The 23217-nt window shown below is 41.0% G+C and overlaps 4 protein-coding genes across 10 annotated transcripts in view; 2 read left to right on the forward strand and 2 right to left on the reverse strand.

Annotated features, from left to right (window-relative positions):
- Positions 1 to 16662, forward strand: part of LOC137982077 (uncharacterized) — a 39246-nt gene extending 22584 nt beyond the window's left edge. For 2 of the 5 annotated variants that reach the window (XM_068829116.1, XM_068829118.1), the window contains 6 exons: positions 2508 to 2662; positions 4393 to 4514; positions 8402 to 8454; positions 10303 to 11636; positions 13198 to 13481; positions 16228 to 16662. In XM_068829116.1, coding sequence (XP_068685217.1) covers positions 8448 to 8454; positions 10303 to 11636; positions 13198 to 13481; positions 16228 to 16378 — 1776 coding nt within the window. In that variant the 5' untranslated portion in view covers positions 2508 to 2662; positions 4393 to 4514; positions 8402 to 8447 and the 3' untranslated portion in view covers positions 16379 to 16662. Of the gene's footprint in view, positions 1 to 1353; positions 1536 to 2507; positions 2663 to 4392; positions 4515 to 8401; positions 8455 to 8637; positions 11637 to 13197; positions 13482 to 16227 lie in introns of those variants that run through there. The other 3 variants (XM_068829117.1, XM_068829119.1, XM_068829115.1) reach the window with 3 other exon arrangements.
- On the reverse strand, positions 127 to 22194 carry LOC137981921 (fibronectin type III domain-containing protein-like). Its single transcript, XM_068828951.1, has 9 exons — positions 22069 to 22194; positions 12046 to 12180; positions 6436 to 6515; positions 5310 to 5639; positions 4193 to 4501; positions 3057 to 3168; positions 2317 to 2525; positions 1263 to 1410; positions 127 to 325 (listed from the first exon to the last, which is right to left on the reverse strand). Exons 3-9 carry the CDS (start codon positions 6491 to 6493, stop codon positions 127 to 129), a joined length of 1365 nt encoding a protein of 454 aa, XP_068685052.1. The 5' UTR covers positions 6494 to 6515; positions 12046 to 12180; positions 22069 to 22194.
- LOC137982079 (melatonin receptor type 1B-B-like) lies at positions 16796 to 20139 on the reverse strand. The gene has a single exon (XM_068829122.1). It carries the CDS (start codon positions 18830 to 18832, stop codon positions 17864 to 17866), a length of 969 nt encoding a protein of 322 aa, XP_068685223.1. The 5' UTR covers positions 18833 to 20139; the 3' UTR covers positions 16796 to 17863.
- Positions 22195 to 22463: 269 nt separating the features above from the next.
- LOC137982075 (ZP domain-containing protein-like) overlaps positions 22464 to 23217 on the forward strand; it is a 17179-nt gene continuing 16425 nt past the window's right edge. For all 3 annotated transcript variants that reach the window (XM_068829112.1, XM_068829114.1, XM_068829113.1), the window contains exon 1: positions 22464 to 22602. In XM_068829112.1, coding sequence (XP_068685213.1) covers positions 22539 to 22602 — 64 coding nt within the window. In that variant the 5' untranslated portion in view covers positions 22464 to 22538. The remainder of the gene's footprint in view (positions 22603 to 23217) is intronic.

Consider the following 23217-nt stretch of genomic DNA (forward strand, 5'->3'; position numbering starts at 1 on the left):
CCTATATCTACCGTTTAAATACTAAAATACGTTTAACAATGCTATGTTTAAGTGGTTTTGAACTATATTCTCGTTGGGTGCCTCTGATGTAACATATGAACTGTTGTTCTTCGGCCATGTAACAACTCACAGAATGAACACGTATCTTAGTGAGCTAATCAGTTTAATGATTTGAACCAAAACAAAATTCTCACCAATAACATGGACCCAGGTGGACGATACAATCATTCCGTGAATATTTTTAGCAACACACTGATAAAGAGCATCTTCGTCGAACGTCAAGTCTTGAAAATGCAATTTGTTGTTGTCCAGCTTAACCCGATTTCTGAAAAAAAAATCAAAAGTAACTTTCTTGTATCTCGAAATAATTAACAGTAATCGTGCGCGTTGCAAACATTGGTGGAGGTGTTGGTCATAATACTGGACAATGTTGAGCATCTGCTTCATCGATGATCTCAGCTTAGACAAAAAGCTGTTGCCCGCTGGTTGCAAAGTTGGAAGTGTTTCAGATGTTTTTGTGACAACATCCACCAATTCCATTGCGAAGTTTAACCGGTTGTCATCCATGTAGGGGAAATTCTCGGGAAAAAAACTAGCAACGTAACTTTGTCAGTTATGACCAGAAAAAGAACTAACATGATTCAACGGAACAAATATCAGGTCATGTCCTCTTGGCTGATTGTCGGTTCGCTCTAACCTTCTGCGAATATCCTGATTCGATCACTTTTCCTTGAACCTGGTTAGCGAAATCAGCAAATGCAAAAAACTCTATCTATTGAAAATTTAAAGAAAGCGCGGAAAAGACGGTTGGCTAGAACAGGTTGCAACATTAATGGGGACACTTCACCTTCGCCGGGAGTGGCGTTAATTAATTTATCTAATACCTCGCACACTGCAACCCCCTCCTCCTGTAGACTGCAAAACAGTCGTTTTCTTCTATTTTCGGAAGGCGCGAAGCGCCGTAAGCGTGATCCTCGCGTGTGAAGCGCGCGAGCCTCACACGCCCTACGGGCGTCTCTCCCCATTCTCCCTCGCCGTTTCTACACTCGCTCCAGACCTTTCGTTTGAATATTATTTTACCGTGTCGCTTGCGTTCGCAAAAAATACGACTGTTTTGCAGTCTACTCCTCCTGCAGTGTTGCTAGCAATGAAAAATAATGCTGAAAACTTGAAAAGTCAACATTGAAAAGGGGAGAGGGAGGGGGGGAAAGGTTTTAAAGGGAGTGTCTCACTAATTTTGCAGCCTGTTGTAGTTAACTTACGTTGACACTGTTATTCTTTCTCCGTCTCTGAACCACGAAAAGGAAGGTGGAGGAATCGCTGTCACATCACATTTCAGCGTTTCTTTTGCAGAAGTACCAACGGTTTTCTTGCTTTCTGGAGGACGCCCACTCGTCCATCTTGGATAAACTAAAACGGACAACAACAGATTTGTCAAAAATTAAGGGTTCTGCCTTCTTGGGTGCCCAATTTTGACATCCAACTCGAAGTTTTCCTTTAAGTCAAAGCCTTTACTACCAATTTCCAACAATAAGGTAAGGATATTTAGGTGCAAGAATTTCTGCAATATATCAAGTCAATTTGTTTTATCGAGGAAAAGGCATTTCCTAGACAAGAAGGGGAAAGTTCATTGATATCGGCATTTAGGAAAGCCTTATTTAGCCCTTTGTTTTCAGTGTCTCCTTTTTCTTGCTGCGCAATCTTAGTTCCTTGACAGACTTCGAGCACGTCTTTATTACCTTTTCCACTTGCTGTCACAAAGCCTCAGTATGTTGACCTCTGAATCGAACGACTTTTGTGGCACAATGTACTGTACTTAAAATAATGTGTGAATGTGTTTATGTATTACATTGTATTTGCTGGTACGTTTGTAAGCTATTCGTAATCAAATGAAAATAAGGAAAACAAAACTGGAAAAAGAAAACTAATAAACATCAGAGAATTTACGGATAAACCGTAAAAGGCCATGTAATGCCCCTTTTAATGAAGCCGATCATGTTCACTGAAAACTAGCAAAAGCAATTCTTGTTCAGTATGAGGTAATTAGAATCAGATTTCAAGCAAAAATTCCTCAGGTTCCAGGCTGTTTTTGAAAAACCTTTGAGGTGCAAGAATATTAATGATGAATGATAATGATGGATGCGTGCATGATTTAATGATTACTGAAACGAACGAACGCCGGGCGAACGGCCTAACGAACGAAGGAACGAGGTAACGGAACTGAATTGCGTGTATGGATTTATGGATGGATTTTGCAAAAGGAATATCTGAGTCTAAAGGGTATTCACGGTAATTACAAATTACATATTACGTTACCTTTCACCTGCAGGTTTATGTAGTGTTTTATTGGAGTTCCAGCGTTTTCCGAATTTTCTGCCTCACAAGTGTATTGTCCCTGATGTCTGTCCTTATGCACGTTAACAATGATTAGAAGCCTTCCGTGAAGTGCATTGGGAATTTCAAACGAATCCTTTCCGCTTTGTATTTGTATGCCATTTTTCTTCCAGGTGATTTTTGGTGCTGGCCTGAGAGTAAACCAAAGAGCTGACAGTTATCAAGTTGATTAAATTCTCGGAGTGAATGGAAGACCGGGAGAGCAAAGCAGACGGTCACCATCAAGTTACCGATGTGAAGGAGTTATAATTATAGTCAAGGAATTCAGGTAAAAAAAGAAGCATGAATTAAATTACACTAACACAATATTTTCATTCCCACGATCAATACCTTGATTCTCTTAATTAGTATCATTTCTTTGTTGGGTAGTCACGAGAATTTGGTGTTATATCGAGATCACACCTAAGCTGATAATATTCTTCATTCTCAATACCTGTCTGACTACATTACATTTCAATGAAATGTGAGGAAGATTTATGTACCGATTACTCCTGAAATGGCCCTCCTTTCCCCAAACGTACATTCCTATACAATCCCATAATGTATCCCATATGCTCAATTATAGAAATGGTGGCTTTAAACAGTAAATTGACATTTTCAAATCGCTGATAAAGAATGTAGCAAGTCTAGAAGCAATAGTAAAAAATGAACACAGCACTCACCTTCCGAAAGCGAGACAGTACAATGTTTTATTTCTTTGCTCAAGGGCCATTTCTGTGCTGCCAGGTAAAACCGCCCAGGTTGTTGACCTGAGTGTCTTAGGATCTGTCTGGTCTGTGTTTTAAATTAAAGTCTGCCATTAACTGTGTTCTCTCTTCTCGCAATCCCTTGAGTTTGCCGAACAATTACCGCACTCATTTATAAATGCTTACGTGTATATTGCTTTAATTTTTCCCCGGATTGTGTTGTTGCTTGGTGTGGCTAGTACCCGGGGGGGGGGGGGGGGAACACCCATATGAAACGGACGGGGATGCTCATCGTGTCGCTTAGGGTAAATTTTGGATTTTGGTCTCGCTTAGGGTGTTCCGGGCAAAGCGCCAATATTTTAAGCTGCCAAGATCTCGTTTAGGGTTCCACAAAGAAACACAGAATTACGCGAAGAGGAACAGAAGTCAAATTTTCTTTTTAACGTGTTTTGTTTAGGGGTCAAAATTTGCTTAAGCCACGCCCAGATTGGTCTCCTTTAGGGGTCACTAAAAGCTTGAGCCACGCCCAGATGGTCTTCTTTTAGGGGTTAAATTCAAAATTGCCGACGAGCATCCCCGTCTGTTCCATATGGGATTCCCCCCACCCCCCGGGGGCTAGTATCTCCGAACTGGCATTTATTTTCTGAACCCTGATGTATCACAGAGGACAGATCACAACCCCAGGAGCTTAGTGCCCTACCCTCTGTGACCGCAGTGTTAATAGAGTTTTAAGACGGTCCCTACTGGTTATAGATTTCGTGCGGTTTATAGCCTTGAAAGTCTAACCATTTGCAGACGAAATTACAAAGGCTCCACTTTCTCCTCAGTTATTTTACTGAAGAGTGTACCCGCAACGCCCCTCATGGTAGTCTCATGCTAACACCATCATCACTCTCAACGGGATCGAACGGCCACTCTGACTTTGTGGATCTTACAATGTAAATTGAAATTTATTTGTTTTCCTGTTTCATTTATCGTACATTTACCGTCTCCTTCCACTTTTTCGCGGACCTTCCTAGTCAATATCATTTGTTCATAGCCGAGTCCCGTGACCTTCAAGGTGAACTAAGGCAACAACTGAAAAAAACGAATTCCACAGGTCATAAATTTACCTGGTGTTCGTGTTTTCAGTGTCAAAGCACCTGAGGAATAAAAGGTGTTTGCAGCAGAGATTGTGCATCTGATTCCACCCAATGCTGTTATATCATCGATGTCCTCTTGGGTGACAAACGCTATGAACAATGTACCAGTAGATGGCGAGATTCCCCGTCTCTCGTTCCTCTCAAACTGTATCATATTCTTGCCCTCCCAGGAATAACTTGCGCCATAGCTGTGTCCGTGGGCAGGGCAAGCCAAGCTGAAAGGAGACCCGAGGTCAACACTCTTTCCCATTGGGGTTTGATCGGCAAATTGCCCAATAACTGCAAACAAGAGGTTTGTTGATAACTTATCGTTCCGGTGTGTTTGATGTGGTAGAAATGATATATTACATGTAAACATCACATTAGATAAATATTTTTTATGACATATGCATTACATAGAGAGTTTTTATTTGGCAGTGTGGTTTGGGGCTCTCATTTCTTCATCTCCGGCCATTCACACCGTACAATTCGACGGCGTGTCACAAAGGAACTATTAATTTTTGTTGCGTTTCATCCACCTCACTTCGATTCATACTTCTCTTTCCTTTCTTTTCTCTCACTGGTGTGAACACACAATGTACAGTTATTGCATAAGTAGAGACCTGTCGTTGATTTTACAAACGAGTACACCATATAGCACGCTATTTTAGAAGCGAGAAAAGCAAAGTGTTGCTCAAAATGTAAAAGCCGGTTAAGATTAGAGAGCCAATGATCTTCTTATTTGGGCAGAGACAAAACGTAAGAACCACACACCTCACGAAGATAAGGCATTAGCTTACACCATAAGCGTTCGTTATACACTAATTACATGTTGGTGGTTTTCTCGTGATGTCATCGCAGCCATGTCGGTGGACCAATCTCATTAGTTCGTCCACCAACAGTATCCAGAGATTGATTTCAAACCGTCTATACAATCAAACAGATACTCACGAAGTAACTATTCACTGTATATATTTAGAAACCAACAACTAGAAGTATTTATCGCATCGGCGAACTTGTCCCAATTGAAAAGCGAATGAGCTTTTCTTTAGAGCGTGTTTCCAAGCATGGCTTGTCGGTAATACTTTGTTCTCAAGGAAACTCTCACCTGTCACCGCAACTTTTATCTTTCTGCTGAACGTTTTTACGCCGCTAACAGTATCCTGGACGAAGCATTGATAAGTTCCACTGTCGGAGGAGCCAAGAGAACTTCCAGTTAAGGTACCGTCGCGTCCAAGTCGTTTGTTCCCGTATTTCAATGCACCTTCGGGTATTTCGGTATCGTTGTGGTACCAGGACCATTTCAAGTTCTCCCCTGAAGCGCCGCAAGGCAGAACAAGAGCCTTTTGTGCTCTGAATTTCACCTGCTCTGGACTAATTAGGTCGTAGGATAAAAAAGTCTTTATCATTGGAGGCGGGCGTTTTCGCTGGTTCTGACCTGAAACCATGACGGCAAGTTTGAGAAGGATTTTTGTACACCCGTCCTTTGAAGAAGGCTTAAAACGAATCGAAGAGAGAAACTAAGAAAACATAGGAAAGCACAAAATTTTGTTCAAAAGTTGATTAAAAGAAATCAACGATTAGGTGCAGGGATGGCGCAGTGGTGAGAGCGCTCGCCTCCCACCAATGTGGCCCGGGTTCGATTCCCAGACTCGGTGTCGTACGTGGTGTAAGTTTGTTCAGTTCTGTAATCTGCTCCGAGAGGTTTTTCTCCGGGTACTCCGGTTTTCCCTTCTCTTCAAAAAGCAACATTTACTTTGATTTGAGTTAATTTGTTGAGTTGAGTTTGCAGTGTCCCCAATTAGTGCTCCAGCGCTAGAACGACTAGACACAAAAATTAAGTTCCTTTCTTTCTAATATATCAACCAATATTTGTATTTTGCCCGTGAAAAAAAGCCGGATTGGTGTTATTTTTTGCTAAATGAAGAATAAAGTCTCATCTTGTCATAATAGAAGGCAAAAAATCTTTTGCAAACTTTTTTGGTCACCAAATAAACTGCCATTGGAGTTTCCAGTAATCTATTGTTGGCTTAATAGGGCTCAGTTAACTGGACCAAGAAGTGTAAAATACAATAGTGATAATTCATGTTTGTGACAGCCAGCAAAAACGCGGTATAATCGCCACCCAGAATGTGCATTGCCCTTCAATTTGGATGTAGAATACTAACTACGATTTCACTTTCCGAACATTACTTCAAATAAATCCAACGCAAAAAATTGTTTTTCTCACTCACTGATAACTGGTGTCGAGAGGTAGAAAATCCATAGCAAGGCAAGATGACTCCGGTGCATCGTACACAACTAAATGGGACCGCTTGACAGAAAAATAACATTAACTCGTGAGCAAAACAGAATTAAAATAATGATTGATCTGCACACATGGGAGAATGAAAGCAACGTTGTTGGCCATTTGAGGACAAGCCATTCGAAGCTAGCAAACGAGAAACTGGACCGGAGGAAGATTAGGAACGCAAAAAAAGAAGATAAAGCTGATGTTGATGGTGAAAATGATGACGACGAAGACGACAAGATGATGATGATGATGATGATGATATTGCTGATAATGATGGTGGTGATGATGATTGTGTTGCTGATAATGATGGTGGTGATGATGATTATATTGCTGATAATGATGGTGGTGATGATGATTATATTGCCGATAATGACGGTGGTGATGATATTAATGATAATGATGGTTGTCGTGATGATGATATTACTGATGGTGATGATGATGACGATGAGGGGAGAATTAGGCAAAAGAAGAGAACGGTGGAGTGGCAAGTGCTGGAACAGCGTGGAGAAAAACTCATCGAAGGAAAATTTGTAAGGGAACTACAGACACACTTGACACCCAGTATCATAACTGAGATAATGACAAATTATTATAATCGCAACACGCTGCAAGAACACGCTTCACACAGTCGGATAAAAAGTATCAGAACAACATTAAAACCTTCAGTTGTAAATCCATCCATCATCCATTCATTAACCTCGAGTTATGCCAGCCGAGCTGATTATTGGATAGACGTGAAAACATTTTATGCATAATTTTTTGCCCTGTTAAAACTGCCATCACGAGAGGCTCTGATTATCTAAAACAAACTCTTTTGAGCGGGCCTTTTGATCGGTGATACATGGTTCGCTATTGGATTAGATTATATTTGCACAAAAAGATCGGTAGTGCCTGTGGAGGGCGAGCCGGGGGGTCCACGTGCTAAGTAGTAAACCCACAATTGAACGCACAGCTATGTTGAGACACAAATTGAACTCTACACTTATAAATTGCAAAACCAAAATAGGTTTCATTTTCAAATTTTCAAGTGGAAAGACGGCGTTCCATTCTTAGCCAGCTGGCAATCTTGATTGTCATTACGCCGACTTGCTACCATCAAAACCTGTGGACTCTAATGAAAATATGCCATACATTGATTCTTTCTGCCTTTTCCTCGTTCTTTTAAAATGTTCGTAGACAGACTTGTCTCTGACAACTTTTCCTTCAAAAGAATATGAATCGATTCAGATCAGTAATGCCCAACATAAACTAACTCTCAAACAGTGGCATATTTTACATTTTCAAAATTACTTTGTATAATTGTTTATAAATTGAACCAAGAAAAACGGTCGAGGACCAACACATGCTACAGAGAACTCGATAATTTCGTTATTTTAGATCATGATGAAGATAATTGTAGCTGTGGTACCACCACACAGAATTTTCCAGTTTTTATGTGGGTATTCATAGCCCCTAAATCAATATGTTAACGCTCTCGTTCAGGTCCACTGAAGAGAAAACTAAATAACGAGAACTCGCATACATTCTGCATTCTGTAACGGGCCATTGATTTAGCGTCGACTTTGAAACAAATGCCTTACCTTAGATTCTTAAAATCTCTTTCAGTTAGTGATATCCTTGCTCCTTACATTTTCTTGGGTTTCAAGCTATATTTTAGACTTGAAGCAACCAAACACCAGTAAACAAGCTTTGGCGAGGATGACGCCGCCACAAGACCAACCGAAACAATCTTGCACGCACAGCTGCTGTTCAACAAAGAGTCGTTTCTTTCAGTGAACGGAAATTTAGAGAGGTTGAAAAAAATCTCCCAATTGGCTTGTCAGCAGGGCGGGCGTGTTTACCCAACTGATTTTTTTTTTATTTAGAGCTTCCCGATTGAAGACCCACTAGTCCATATTTTCTTCCAGATTGGGAAGTCTGGCTGTTTGAATTGATATATAAATCGGTGTTTTTATGCGAGGTGAGTATTCTGGAGGGATAGTATGGCCCAGAGAGCGAATATATTAGGGCTGTTTATACGAGAGAAAATAAGCCGCGGCTTACGTAAGATGCGAACACCCCGTATAAATGGTACAAAATATACGTTCAAGGCTTTCTCAAGCCGCGGCTTATCCTGGCCTGGGAGTTTATACTCGTATAAATAGTTCCTTTCGCGTATTATGTGCGCCGCGGCTAATTTTCTCTCGTATAAACGGCCCTTACGAGGGAAAATAAGCCGCGGCTTAAATAAGACGCGAACTGGGCCATTTATACTAGTGCGGCCTACGCAAGACGCGAAATCCTCGTATAAATGGTTCGCGGCTAAGTTCGCAGCCAATTGGTGCAATGATGACGTAATTTATTTTGATGCCTCGTTTTGGGGTAAATAATTGTGACGCAAGTTTTGCGATATTAAAAGATAAATGGCTCGAGTGAGCAAACAAGGGAAGAAAATTTCACATGTAATCCAGTATCGATTCAGTAAAGTCGTAAACGAACACTTGCAGTGTGCTGCAGAACTTACAATGGCTGAAGTGACGCAAATATCAAGTTGCTTAGCAATTTCAATACCACTACAATTAGTGAGAAGCTTTCCGGGGCACTCCACATTCGCATTTAAGCTGAATCTTTTTCTTCAGTAATACGTGATTCGTTGCTCGCGCTCGCCATTTCTCTCAGGCAAATGGACGGGAGCAAAAAAGAAGTCTGGTCTATAATCAGGGGCACCCAACGTCAATTTTCAGAAAATATCTGTTCGGAAGACGATTTGAGATCTAGAATTTTCGGAAAATTTGTTGTTAAGTTTCTTGCTTGCCTGCCTCTCCTAGGATTTTCGAACATCTGAAAAATGGTATAATTGCCCATTTTTAACGGACTTTTACCCTAAAAAGGTCACCTAGAATTTTCGGGAGCCTTTTTTCTGGCTAAAATTTTCGAAATGGTAAGTTTTGATCCCTATAATTTTCGGATCACTAGACTTTCGGCTAGGAAATCCGAACAGATGAAAACTTTTTAGGGGATAAAATTATGCCTATATGTACCGTTTAAATACTAAAATACGTTTAACAATGCTATGTTTGAGTGGTTTTGAACTACGTTCTCGTTGGGTGCCCCTGTATAATAACAAAACAAGCGCGTGCATAGGAGCTGTTCACGGTTTGAGCAAGTCGTGGACAACGCTGGAGTACATTTATTTCACGTCGAAGATAAGCCGCAGCCAAGATATAAGCACAGCCCAAAACCCCTGGGCCACGATAAGCCGCGGCTTGAGCTAGCTGCGGATGGAGTAAGCCATGAACTTCGATTTTGTACCATTTTAAACGGGGTGTTCGCGTCTTATGTAAGCCGCGGCTTACTTTCGCTCGTATAAACGCCTTAATATGTTTTACTTTCTAAATGAATACCGAGAGGACTATTTTGTTTGAAATAATGGGTCGGTCCGCAATTAACTGCTCGAGACTTATAATTCATTGGTGGGCTGAGGATCACGGGCATCTGCTAACCACTTCACACGCTTCTCTGATTTTCAAGTGGAATTGACAATGCGTGACAATTCGAGATTGTCATGCAATATTTCGTGACGTTTACACTTATTTCTTTTTTTTTCTTACGCCATTATTCTTTATTGCTACGTCTCCTTTTTTTCGGTTAAGAAAGACGACATCTGTTGTAAAATTTATAGTATTAATTAATACATGACCCTCATGGGAAAATCCTTTGATGACATCATTTCAAAAGCTGATGCAACATGACTTATCCCTTTTGCAATATGCAGTGTTGAAAAATATAAATCCCCGTTACAAATCCGGTTTCTATAATTTTCTTCAAGATAATTCTACCCTTCAAAGCGCTACAAAGTCCACCAAAATTCACAGGAGTAAAATGGAATTAACTTGCGAAGGAAAAAGTTATAAATTAATCGTTCTTTCTTCGAGCGACTTCAATTCAGCGAAAGATTTGATCGAAGGTGGAACAAAGTATGTCATCGACTGTCGCGCGGTGAAACCTAAAGAAATGGTAAACAAATTACAATCCTTTTGCGAGTTGATTTATGAGACTACAGTCTCGTACGTTTGGCTTAATTGCCCCTTCAATAAATTTTTGGAGATCAAGGGAAGACTTCGCTCGATTTTGGCCAAGGACAAGGATTTCACCAATGTAACAAGCGATCTTTTACTCTTGAAGCTAACAACTCATGGTCAAGAAGTGCCTGAAGATAAGGCATTGAAGATTAGCAACGACGTCCTAAATTTCGGCCAAAATCTCCTGGATATTCATCGCTTGTTGGATGCTCATCCGGGACTTTTGCATGAAAAGTTTCCCTTGAGCCAGTCGCTGAAGAGGAAAAGGCAAGATCACATTGAGAGCGCTCCGTCAAGTGACTACCCTAAAGTTGCATCCATGTCATATAGCGACACACGTCGACCAAATAGGCGAGTGTTTAAGGCGTTGAAACAAATGATAAAAGATCCACCGAGAAATGGGACCAGAGGCACCAGATGCTACATGTGTAATACCACCGAAGGATCTTTTGCCATCGTGTGCGATGGATGTCACGAGCTGAATGAGGAAATGAAACGGGCTTCATGTGATTTACATGGAAGATATGCCATCGTTACTGGGGGACGAATCAAAATTGGCTTGGAAACGTCTCTCAAATTGCTCAGGGATGGAGCCTCTGTGATTGCAACAACCAGATTTCCTGTCGATGCTGCAAAACGTTTTAGCCAAGAAAATGATTTCCACATGTGGAAACACAGGCTCAAAATTGTTTATCTCGAGCTTCAAAGCATGGCATCCATTGACGAGTTTCTCCTATATGTTCAACGGAACATCCCACATCTGGACATTTTAATCAACAATGCGGCACAAACCATCTTTAGATCGTACGAATATTATCAACCACTGATTGCAGAAGAGGCCAATCAACTTCCATGCTTGGCAAAAGATGCTAGCAATCTCCTTGTTAACACAAGCATGGAGAAACTGGAAGTGCGCTACAAAAGCGCATTTTCGTCGCAACCGGCAGCTCTCACCTGGCCAGCCAACTCAAAAGAGTTCCGGGATGACCAAAAGGATCATCACGGCGAGCCACTGGATCTGCGACTGCGCAATAGTTGGACTTACAATTTGGATGAAGTTCCTTTACAAGAACTCTTGCAGGTATCTTGGGTTTTAGTATTATGGAATCTTTGTTTTTTCTCTCTGTTCAATTACCCTTACAACAGCGGGCTATTGAGCGGTTTTCAATTGAGTGTCGTAAAACAAATACCAAAGTAATTATTCAGCCAATCACAGCAGGTGAAAACAGCGCAATGAACCAATCCAAATTCGTAGCAATTCTATGTAACTTGCACAAAGCGCGGGAAAAATCACACGTTCAAGTCGCGATTGGTTTTGGTTTTCCATCTCATTGGTTGATAAATTGGCGCGATATTTTTAAACCAATCACCAAGCGTGCTAATTGCATTCGCATAATTACTTTCGACGGTCATTTCAAAACTGCTCTGGCCCCGGCTAGTTGCAATTCATTGTTTCTTGTTTTCAATAATGCTTTACGTTTTCTGCCTACCTGTATTCTTAAAACTTCTTACAACGTTCGCGTTTTGGCTGATTATCCATTTGTGGCATCTCTCAATCAAGTAGGATACTTCCTTGTCGTTATCCGTGATTGCTATCCGTTCGTTTGTTAATTCTTTGTGGTGACCTGCAAGGAAGTCGAAATGACGTTTATTTGTTTTACAGTACCGTTTTTGGGACATGCTTTTGAGCCCTGCGCGCAGTTCTGTGTACTTGTCGTTCTTGACTACTGTTTTGTGTCTTGAGTTGTCTTGAGTTTTCCGAACTGGCAAACAGTACCACGAGTTTCTTTCTTTGTTCATTATTGTTATTATTATTATTAATATTATTATTGTTATTATTATTATTATTATTATTATTATTATTATTATTATTATTATTATTTGACTTGAGTTCTTTCTTGTACTGAAAGAGATGTTACATGTTAACCCCGGTGAATGTCCCTCGGGGACACTCGGAAAAATTTCGAGTGCTTCTTTGCAGGTCTAGTCCAGCTCACGACCTTCCGATTACTGCTTCGGATTCTCTACTACTGAGCTATGGGAGACTTCGGATTTTTGCCGAGCATCCCCAAGTCAACATCGGAAAATCTCGCCTCATTGAGATCTTATTCCTGAAAGATTATCTTTGACGTGTTTTCAAGACCAATGAGAGCAACTTGAAACATTTTCCTTTTTAAAGAGATGAGTCTATGTCATGAGAAATACGCCCGAAAAATTTTCGGGATTTTCGCCCTCTTAGGTCTCACCATTGTTAATAGAGGGGACTGTTGTTGAAGCTCGGCAAACATCAAAAGGAACAAACAAAGATGCCAAGATTTAGGTTGAAAAGTCCACGACCGTGCACAGTCTTTTGTTTTGCGCTCATACACTATGCATGAATTACGTAACCAACACGTTTCTATTGGTTAGTTCCTCAGTACGTGTTGTGCACGGTCAAGGCCAAAAAAGAGAACAAAAACATACAAAAGAGAAATTTGTCGGGTTTTGATAACCATTCCCCTCTATTAACTGTGGTCACACTTGAGCGTCATATCTGCTTCGCTCTGGTTGTCAGATAATGTGATACAACCAAAAAAAATAAGCGTTGTTCCGCTTAGTTTAGGAGAAAAACTGTTTAACGTGCCACTTTTTGCATTTTGCAGGTTTTGACAATCAATTCAGTGGGTCCATTCATCCTTACGTCAAGACTGAAACCGTTATTAAAGCAAAGTCCCTTTTCTCGTAAGTTTGTCGTGAATGTTTCAGCAATGGAGGGTCAGTTTTCGCGGTTGTCGAAAGGCCACCGCCATCCTCATACCAACATGGCAAAAGCCTCGTTGAATATGATGACTCGCACCAGTGGACTCGAACTCCAAATGGATGGAATCTACATGACTGCAGTCGACACCGGATGGGTAACGGATGAGCGGCCGTTTCATCAAGCCAGGTAATGCTAAACAAGTGTTGTTGTTTTTTTTTTGCCGAACGGGATGTTAACGTTAGGACCGTACGCGTAAAATAACTTACGGACGTACGTACGTACGAACGTACGTTGTACGTACGGACGTTGATGACGTCATGGCTATAAAACCAAATTTTCTCACATCGATGGGTTACCATATTTTCTTAACTATGGTGCTCCGCGCGCGCGCGCCTTTTTGCGCGCCTTCGGCACGCGTGGAGCTCCGCTAAAAATAGTTCAGTAGGAGAATGTACTTCAAGCGTTAGAGGATTTATTATAAAGGACGATTAGTTGTAGGCTACCTGTCACAATTTTTTAATTTCCATGAAATTTGTTTGTGGAAAGTTAAAGAACCCACACACTGTTCCGTCGCAGCGCAGAGGACATTAGGGAACTTAAGCAACGACAACAGCGATGGCGAAGGCAACGAGGACGTCAGACGTTTGCATTTTTATTGGGCAAAAACAATAGCTTTGCACGCTCTGCACGTGCACTTTTGTCCACTGATTTCTTTGCCGTCGTCTGCAAAACAACAACGTGAAATAGAAAGAATTTGAGGTTTTATGAAGGACGTCAGCACTTGAGGATAAATTTTCATTTTCTTTCCTAAATGGGCCTTTTTCACTCGGGGGCCATATTGGCAATAGACAATAGATTTCGTACCCCGAGCCTCGAGTTGAAATGTTTGGGAACGAAAACAAAAGTTTTCAATCCCTCGGAACTCAAGATGGCCGCCGTGTAATTAAGGTCCATTAATTAAGCGCCGTTCCGATCAGTGTCATTTTTTAGGAACTACCCCACCCCTGTCATATTAGAAAGGTTGCAATGGTCTCGAAGTGATTACATTAACGTGAATTTAATTTTGTGGTGACGTTCTCTCGTGGCCGTCGTCGCAATCTCGTTCCCAGGGTCTCTCTTCTCTGCCTCCATTGTCGTTGAGAACGACAATGGAGGCAGAGAAGAGACAACAATAAAAGCAAGATGACACACACTAACACCAACCCGGTGTTGCCAACACATCACGCATGCGCACAACCATTTCACCCGGTCAATGAGCAGCCATGGACAGCTGTTTCGGCTGGTATGTTAGCTACGCCATGCTGATGAGGCCCAAGAGGCCGAAACAGCTGTCCATGGCTGCTAATTGACCGGGTGAAATGGTTGTGCGCATGCGTGATGTGTTGGCCACAACGGGTTGGTGTTAGCGTGTGTCTCCTTGCTTTTATTGTTGTGTTCAGAGAAGAGAGACTGGGAACGAGGTTGCCGTCGTGGTTGCAAAAGTTCCGTAATAGGGAAGATATCGTTGACGTCACCAATTGTCATTAATGTGCCAACCAGAGCCCCATACGCTGTCGAAGCAAAAGGTCTTTCGTTCCTGTGGTTGGCGAATTTGAATAAAAAAGCAATGTTTGTAAACAGATATCTTCCCTATTCACTACTTGCGTAATCTCATAATACACCTCGTTTACCTCCCAAAATTTTGCATAATCATTGTTTGCAATTACTCCTGGGACATGAAGATGTCCCAAGAGAAATCGAAAACAATGTCTATGCAAGTTTTTGGGGGGTAAAAGGTGTATTATGAGATTTGTGCAAGTAGTGAATTCTTTATTTTCGAATGCCCCATAATCCACTTTGTTTTCCCCCAAAATTCGCATAAAGTATTGTTTTCAAATGCTCTTGGGAATTCCCAAGTGTCCCCTTTTCTCTTGCATAAACTATTGTCTTCTAATGCTCTTGGGAATATTTAGTATTTCCAAGAGCATTTGAAAACAGTAGTTTATTTAGGGGGCAAACAAAGTGTATCATGGAGAATTCGAAAATAAAGAATTGTGGCAGATAGCCGGGTCCAGTGGTTAGGACGCTTGGCCTGAGATTCGGAGATCCTGGTTTCAAGACACGTTCTGAGCCCTAGTTGAATTTGTTCCTGGAAGTCCCTTGCTGTCCTCCCTCATTTCAACATCACTCGTGTCTCGGAATACAAACAATTATAGTCACAAAGTCACTTATGTCTAGGTTTGACCCTAATTAGATTGACGCCCAATTTTGACATCCAACTCAAAGTGTCCCTTTCAGTCTAAGCATTTGCTACCTATTTTCAACAATAAGGTAAGGGTAAAGATTAGCGTTATTTTTAGCTTTGGGTAAATGCAGCAGTTAATCTTCACTTAAAGAGCAGCATTTGGGGGACACTTTGTGACATAAATTGTCTGTATTCTGAGACACAAGTGATGTTGAAGTTGGCTAGAAGAGCAAGGGGACACTTCGTGACGCTTATCTAAATCCGCGTGCATCTAATTAGGGTCAAACCTGGACATATCTCACAAAGTGGCCCCCAAATACTGCTTCTCACTGACTAAGGATAAACCGCAGCGTTTACGCCGATCTAAAAATAACGCTAACCTTTACCCTAACCATATTGTTGGAAATATGCCGGAAATGCTTGGACTTACAGTGTCACCTCGTGTTGGCTATGAAAATTGGGCTTGTATCTAATTATGCATTTCTGGACGTAATTGCATTGTGGGGCCCTGGGTGGGTGAATAGATCCTTGGAAATGTTTAAGGAAACCGCTAGAAAGCATTGTACACAATCAAACACTCAGTTTGCAGTCTGGCCATTATCGTACTCATGTGTTGAGCCAAATCACCGGGGCATCCCAAGAGAGCAAAGCCGCCATATCGAACAATACCAACCTCGTTTTTTAAACGTCGGTATTATTTCTTTTCAGACACGAGGCGGATGTAAAGGGGTTCGTAGTACCTCTTGACTGCAAAGATGGAGCCGCCAGAGTATGTCATCCAATAGTGCACGGATTAAACCCGGCTAATACCCCATATTTTGCTGTATTTCTGAAAGACTTTAGGCCTCAAAACTGGTGATCTCTTTTTTTTTTTTAAGGACGGGGGTTACTAATTCAAACGTTTTTTTGCGTGGTTTATGAATATGTTGGAAAAGTAGATCTCATGATCAACAAGTGTTATTGAAATCCAAAAGGAAAATTGGAGGTAACCAAAGCATTTTTCAAAGTTAAATAATGAACAATATTTGTAAAAAAGCTTTAAAATACAAAGCAATGTACGGCGTTCTTTTCCAAATTGTAGTTTAATTATCTCTGAAAAATGCATGGTTACCCCCAATTTCCTTTTTGGATACCAAGAGCACTTGCTAAGTTCTGCGTTCTAAGCATTGTCTTCAGCCGCGCAAAAAGTATCCCTGTAGCAGTAAACACCTTCCATAGGCAACCCGAGTATCTCAAGATGCGTAGAACGTGTGCGCAATAACATAGTAGGCACCGCTCTTAAGTATTCTTTTACTACATTCGTGCCAAAGTAACAGCAATGTAAAATTACTGAAGTCTTTTTTTACTAGGCTCACTTCAGTGCACGTAAGTGTTGTTTTATTTCCGAAACTTTCACAGATCACGATAAGCTTATCTTTGTGTAAAACGCCTTTCTACAGTAGCGCTTTTAAGCTGTTTTACAAGCTCCACTTTCGTTACAATACTATACTACAAAAAGAGAATCACATAAACTGAGACATTTTGTCTCTGTTGCTAAACGCAGCAACCGAAAGCTGATTGACTACTTTCGTTATCGAATCAAATTTTAGCATCTCCTTTAGAGTCTTCGCAGCTTATTTTGAGCTACCATCATTTGTTGTCTTTACTTGTACCGCCGGTTAAAGCCGGTATTAGCGTGCGTGCAGACGCGTCTCCTATTTTCTAGAGAGCTTTAGCAACGACGACGGGAACGGCAACGAGAACGTCATGTAAAAACATAAATTCAAGTTATTGTGATCACTTCGCGACTATTCCAAGCTTTTTAATATGACAAAGGTGTGGCGGTCCTTCAGGAATGAAACCGTTACGAGCGGCGCTAAATTTAGGGGAGAAAAATGAAAATTTATCTCCAAGTGCTGATGTTCTCCGTAACACCTCAAACTTGGTTATTTCACGTTGTTGCTTTGCTGACGACGGCAAAGAAATGGACAAATATGAAAAACGCACGTGCAGGGCGTGCAAAGCTATTGTTTTTCCCCACTGAATGTGCAAATTTGTGACGTTCTCGTTGCCGTCGCCGTTGTCGTTGCTAAAGCTCCCTTCTTTGTGGCGCGCGCAAAAGGAAATAGAGATGTCTCCACGCAGGTTAAGCCGGCATTAGTCTGAGTCCAATCCCGGACAATCTGTATTCCAGGCTTGAATTCGACGAAAGTTCTTTCTTGTACCTTTATATGAAGGCCCCAACGTGAAAACGCTCATTCCCAGGACTTTTCCCTTGTCGTAATCCAAGACAAGAGAATGATACTGGGCACAAGTTTGGAAAACATGAATAAGAGATTCCACTGAAAACAGCAGGCTCGCGCTCCTAGTTTATTTTTTTACAAGATAAGATCCTGACAAACTCAAGACGAAACGCTCTATTCATAACTCCGTAAATAAAGACGTTTATTGCACCGCTAGTGGCTCCAAGATACGTGCTTATCAGGTAGATTTGTCGCGGAACTGTCCAGACACCTACGAACCGAATACATTCCACTACCATGACAGGACCCCAACAGATACAGAAACCCAATGTCACGGTAAATAACAATTTTGCCAGCCTTATATCTTCTAAACTTGTCCTGATCTGACCTCTCTCAGTTGAAATTCTAAAGCCCTGGTGTCTAATGGCGCTAAAGACTTTGTGGTATAGGATAATTACCGCAGCCATTGGAAATGCTAAGTTGATGGTCAGAGTTGTTGCGAAAAGGGCGGTGAATGCGGGCGAAAATGACGGAGAACTGTAGCAGATTGCAGTTCCTGGATGAAACGTGAAAGTTGTGGTGTTTATAATGAATGGAAGAGCACTACAAGAGAAGGCCCATAACCATATAAGGAGAACAGAGAGGAATGTCAGTTTAGAGGTGTAAATTTTGGGGTAGAGATGAACTTTCACAACGCGGATGTATCTGTTACACGCTGTTAGTGCCATGGTGTGTAAGGAAGAAATGCCAAGCACAAAGGCAGAGTATCCTTGTAATTGACAAGCCCAGTCAGGAAAAGGCCATTCGCCAGCTACCAGTGCCCCGGCAGAGAATGGCAGACAAAATACCGACGTCAGCAAATCTGCTACGGCTAAAGATACAACATAATAATTAGGAATTATGCGTAGTCTCGGGTTTCGGTAAAACGCAAGACAAACCAAAAGGTTACCGAAAAACGCCACCGAAGTGATCAACAAGAGAATCAGGGACTCGACTACGACAAGCGATAAGCTTCTAGACTTGAGCTCGAGTGAAATGTTACTTTCGTCAGGCTTTTGCGAGGCCTGCAAAGGAAGGGTCAAGTTGGTCATGTTCGGAGTTAGTGCCAAAGTGAATCTTGTAAATTATCCTTCACCTCGGTGTCTTGTCAAACCGGCGCCCAAACCAGCTGAAAACTGGAACGAAGATGGAAGAAAATCGTTTCCTCGATTTTCCTTCTTGAAGAACTTGGGAACGTTTTAACAAATATGCAAGAACTTTGAATGATTATGTAACTCGATCACATTCCTCTGTTGTGGAAGAACCTTTCTGCGAAGACAAAGCATTTCAGGAAATCTGCCTTTTGACTCACTTCAGCCCAATGTAGTTTTTACAGTTCTTAATGTTCTTCTTCGCCTCTTTTGTGGCACACTAAAAGGTTCGCTTCAAGTTGCATTACAAATTAAACTCGGACTTGTATATGTGAATGAACAGCCAATGACAAAGTTGTTTGTGGTTTGAAATCCAATTTTCTATATACACCAGGCGTCTTACAGGATTTGCAATTATAACTTCGCTAGAAGACTGACAAATGAATACTAGCATGACCTCAGGGTTTCCCGAGTAGTGGAAAAAAGCTCGTTTCTCATTGGTGGGCGAAACCAATAACTTTTGCAATCTAATTTTGCTGTTATTTGTCACACAGGAAGTCAAAACAAAATCCCCTTTTTAGGATAGCAATATTGAAAACATATCTGATTTCGTCTATTTTCTACGTGCAGCGGAACATCGACCGGTGGTTTGCCTGAAATATTTTCTCAAGTTTTGTCTTTTTGTAATTGAATCGAGATCTTACCACATCAGAAGTGCTTTGTCAAATCTGTTTAAACGAATATCTTTTCATTTGAAATAGTTGCGTGCCTTAAGTACAGCACTGTTTTCCATTTTATGTGTTTTATGCAAAATATTTCTTGAGATACGAGTTACAAAAACGATAATCCTTCGCAGTGTTTTCAGACCACGGCCAAAATAATACAATCCATCTCAACAAGAATCAAAGTTGTACAACAGGAGGAGTTGCATCTTGCCACAATCTTAAAAATCCCTTTTGCTGACGAAAACCCAAAATAAGTTTAAATTCTTAGAATGCCTTTGTTTTTTTGTAATGTTTATTTAAGAAACTGAATTTTAAAAGATAGCGAGTAGAATGAATATCCATTGTTTTCGTTTTCTTTTTTTTTTTTTGGATTTCCGTCCTTGTTTTTGGTCGACCTACTGTAGGTTATCATGATTCTAAAGTGTGAGAACAGCTCCTGATTCAGTTAATTCATTCTGAGGGCTGAGTATCCCCGAGAACTCCCAGTATCCCTGAGTACTAAATACATCATCGGCTCTCAAAAATGTTTATCGTGAGGTAAACATTTACCATCTTTCTTCGCGGCGAGGATGCCACATTTTAGCAATTTCAGTCCTACTAGTAAGAGTATTGCAGGCCAGTTGTCAATTGAACCTCATTGGTCAAATAGCCATGTTCGGCTCGTGAGTCGTCCTGGCTCAGCCGTAAGACTTTCGAACTAGGGCATAAGCGCGATTCTTATGACCATGAGACTATTATCGAGTCAACCTTCGCCATCTTTTTAAGGTACGTTAGCTCTAACGAATGTTTAGGCTTGTTTCTGTATTGGTAAAACCTGTAACTTACAAGACGTGCTACGCTCTTCGACCGCTGTCCCACAGACGCGTGTGCTCGATCCTCGATCAACCCCTTCGACCCTTCACCCCCCAAGCTTTAAAGCTTTAATTACCACCGTACATAAAAAAAATGTTAACTTCATAACACATGAACACACATAGCGGTGATCGTAGTGCCAGGTTCTATTAACCATCCAGTGATAAACCTGGTGGAGCAACTCCACAACGTTTATCTTTACTTTACGTTTGCTGTGGTTCAAATTGAAAAAACCGATACTTGTAACCGTCGCTTGCTACAGAGTCTCGAGTGGATTAGTGATCAAAGCGGCCACCTACAGTCTGTGACGAAATTCCTTCGAACAGTACACAAGTATACAGATCTGAGCTTTCGAGGGGGCGTGGCTGGGATTCTTCAAAGGGGGGAGGGGTCACTCTCTCTCACATCCGGGGTACTCAGCGGTTTGTCATGTGACAATTTTTCGGATGGGGGAGAAGGGACAAGCCTACAAAATAGCTGCATAGACGAAGTAAGTTCCAGGTGACATAAATTACTCTTTCCCAGTCTCACAGATATGGTTTTATGTTGTTGACTGTCTTAAAGTAAGGGGGAGGGGGTGGGGACACGGCACCCCAGGACCCTCCTGGCTATGCCCCTGTTTCGCGGCAGACTCTCCCCTCACAGTGTTGTTCGCACGCGAGTTTCTGAGCCCATTCGGCAAAATAACATGGGAGGGACATTTGCACAAGCATAAACACAATCACAAGCCACATAAATAAAAAACGAGAATATAATAAAAATGTAATAATTAACTTTGTGACCCTATGCTGCTGTTTTACGTGAAAATAGGTTTTCGACTTTTAGATTTCTAGATTTTCAACTTCTCATCTGTTACTTTTTGCATTATTCTTAAGCTTAGCACCAATGAGTGCTATGTGCTAGCGATTCTTGACACGATAATAAAGTTCACTACTACTGCTACTACTAATGCTTATGCAAAATTTTGGAGGGCAAACAAAGGGTATTATGCATTTTTGAAAGTGGCGTATTGTACACAATTTTCACTAGGTTCTTCCCGTTTTCCAAACAAATCTTCCGAAAAATGAATGTTCCATTTGATATTTAACCGACTTGAAATTTTCGGAATTGTTGGCAAAATGGTAAGCACCTATTGTAACAGAAAGCAGAATGAATTCCTAGGGGAAATGAGATTCCGAAATGAAGAAAGACAGGCTGCTTATGTCGACTCGCATGTAGTGTTTCCGGGTTTTAAACTGATAGGCGTAAATGAAAACACATCGTAAACAGGAGTTTTAGTTGTGAATGAACTATTGAACATGATAGCCATCTTCATAAAGTGATTATTAACCAGTAGTGATTTTTCTAGCGTGTTTGGAGCCGAACGTGGGCTTAAATTGTCAACAAAAACGTTTTACGGTTGACATAGCAATATCCATGATTCTCGTTACCACGAAAAAACTCATTTTTAAATGGACTATCGAGCACGAATGCCTATCATAAGGGGTAGACTTGCACGCAAATCATAAGAAATCAAACTAAAGCAGAAGAAAACAAATCAAACGTTTTTGACTTTTTTAAGATGAGAGAGGGATACCGGTATACTTGGAGAAAACATCTCAGAGTTGGATAGAAACCCACCTATGGCGTTGAGTCGAGAATCGATCCCGGAGGCCTTGCAAATGTTAGATCATGCATGAGTGGCATGTCTGTTTACCTTGGCAAGCGGATTTCAGCTAAAAAACCGCCAGACACGGTGTGTCAAAACAATGACTCGATGATCTGTGGCTTTTATCAATTTCTTGCGACCATTTCTTGCGACTATTTCTTGCATAGTGAACCACTATGGCATTCAAACAAAGCTATTTCACAACGTATGTCACAACAGGACAAACTTCTATTGGTCTTCATTTGTCATGTCCAACGTTGTACTCACTGGATAGAGAATAACGCACACTATTAAGTCACAGCTGTTGCCTTGCGTGAGGTGTTTATTTATTCATAGACTAATTGGCATTCATAATTTGGCATTCAGTTGTGCATGATCTGCATAAAGATACCGCCTAATGGTCTGAAGGAGTACAGCTGCATCGATTTTTGAGCGCAAAGTAATGAGGAATCTGTTGTTTTGGGAAGTTTTCGTTTTCCTTTTTCCATTCTTGGGTTCAACGACAGGTAAGAACTTGTTATGATTTCCAAACGATGTTGTCCTCTAGAAACAATTTGAATTGTTTGGACAGGAAGCACCGCACTAACGAAACAAAAACTTTTAGTGCTTGTCGAAAATGTTGATATACGAATACATACATTCTCTCCATCAATGTTGTTCCAGTTGAGTTTCGAACATAGAGGGGTACATTAAGGATCCAAAATAAATTTTACGATGTTTTGGGAGCTGTTTTAGATTTGTTTAAATTTAGGTCACACTTCAATTTAACCTCCACCGAAAACGAGTATCATATAAACAGCTAAAAAGGGCGGATATTTTACGATATTTTTGTTGGTAGTAGGGCACGCTGTTGCAATTGATTCTATCGTGTCTCAGAAATTCGCGAATTTTGTCATTTATTTTCAGTCATTTTAGATCAGACTTTGGAAAAATATAATAACACAATTTAACCTTTTACCGGAATGTTCTTTCAAAAAGCGTACGTGCTTTTCCGGTGTTTGTACTAAACAAAGAAATGTCTTTAGCAAATATGGAAGCAGTTTCCCAAGTCTAGACAAGGCAACTCGAATGCCGAATTCTCGAACTATCCTTTCAAGAATATCCCTGCTTTAACTACCTGG

This window comes from Montipora foliosa, chromosome 13, assembly GCF_036669935.1.
Source record: "Montipora foliosa isolate CH-2021 chromosome 13, ASM3666993v2, whole genome shotgun sequence".
NCBI classification, from domain to species: domain Eukaryota; kingdom Metazoa; phylum Cnidaria; class Anthozoa; order Scleractinia; family Acroporidae; genus Montipora; species Montipora foliosa.

Coding starts and splice junctions, on each gene's coding strand:
- LOC137982079 (XM_068829122.1), bottom strand. CDS start 18,832: ATGACCAACTTGACCCTTCCTTTGCAGGCCTCGCAAAAGCCTGACGAA.
- LOC137981921 (XM_068828951.1), bottom strand. CDS start 6,493: ATGCACCGGAGTCATCTTGCCTTGCTATGGATTTTCTACCTCTCGACA. Junction 2,526..3,056: donor TACTGTCTCGCTTTCGGAAG/GTGAGTGCTGTG, acceptor GTTTACTCTCAG/GCCAGCACCAAAAATCACCT. Junction 326..1,262: donor GAAAGAATAACAGTGTCAAC/GTAAGTTAACTA, acceptor TTTTTTTTTCAG/AAATCGGGTTAAGCTGGACA.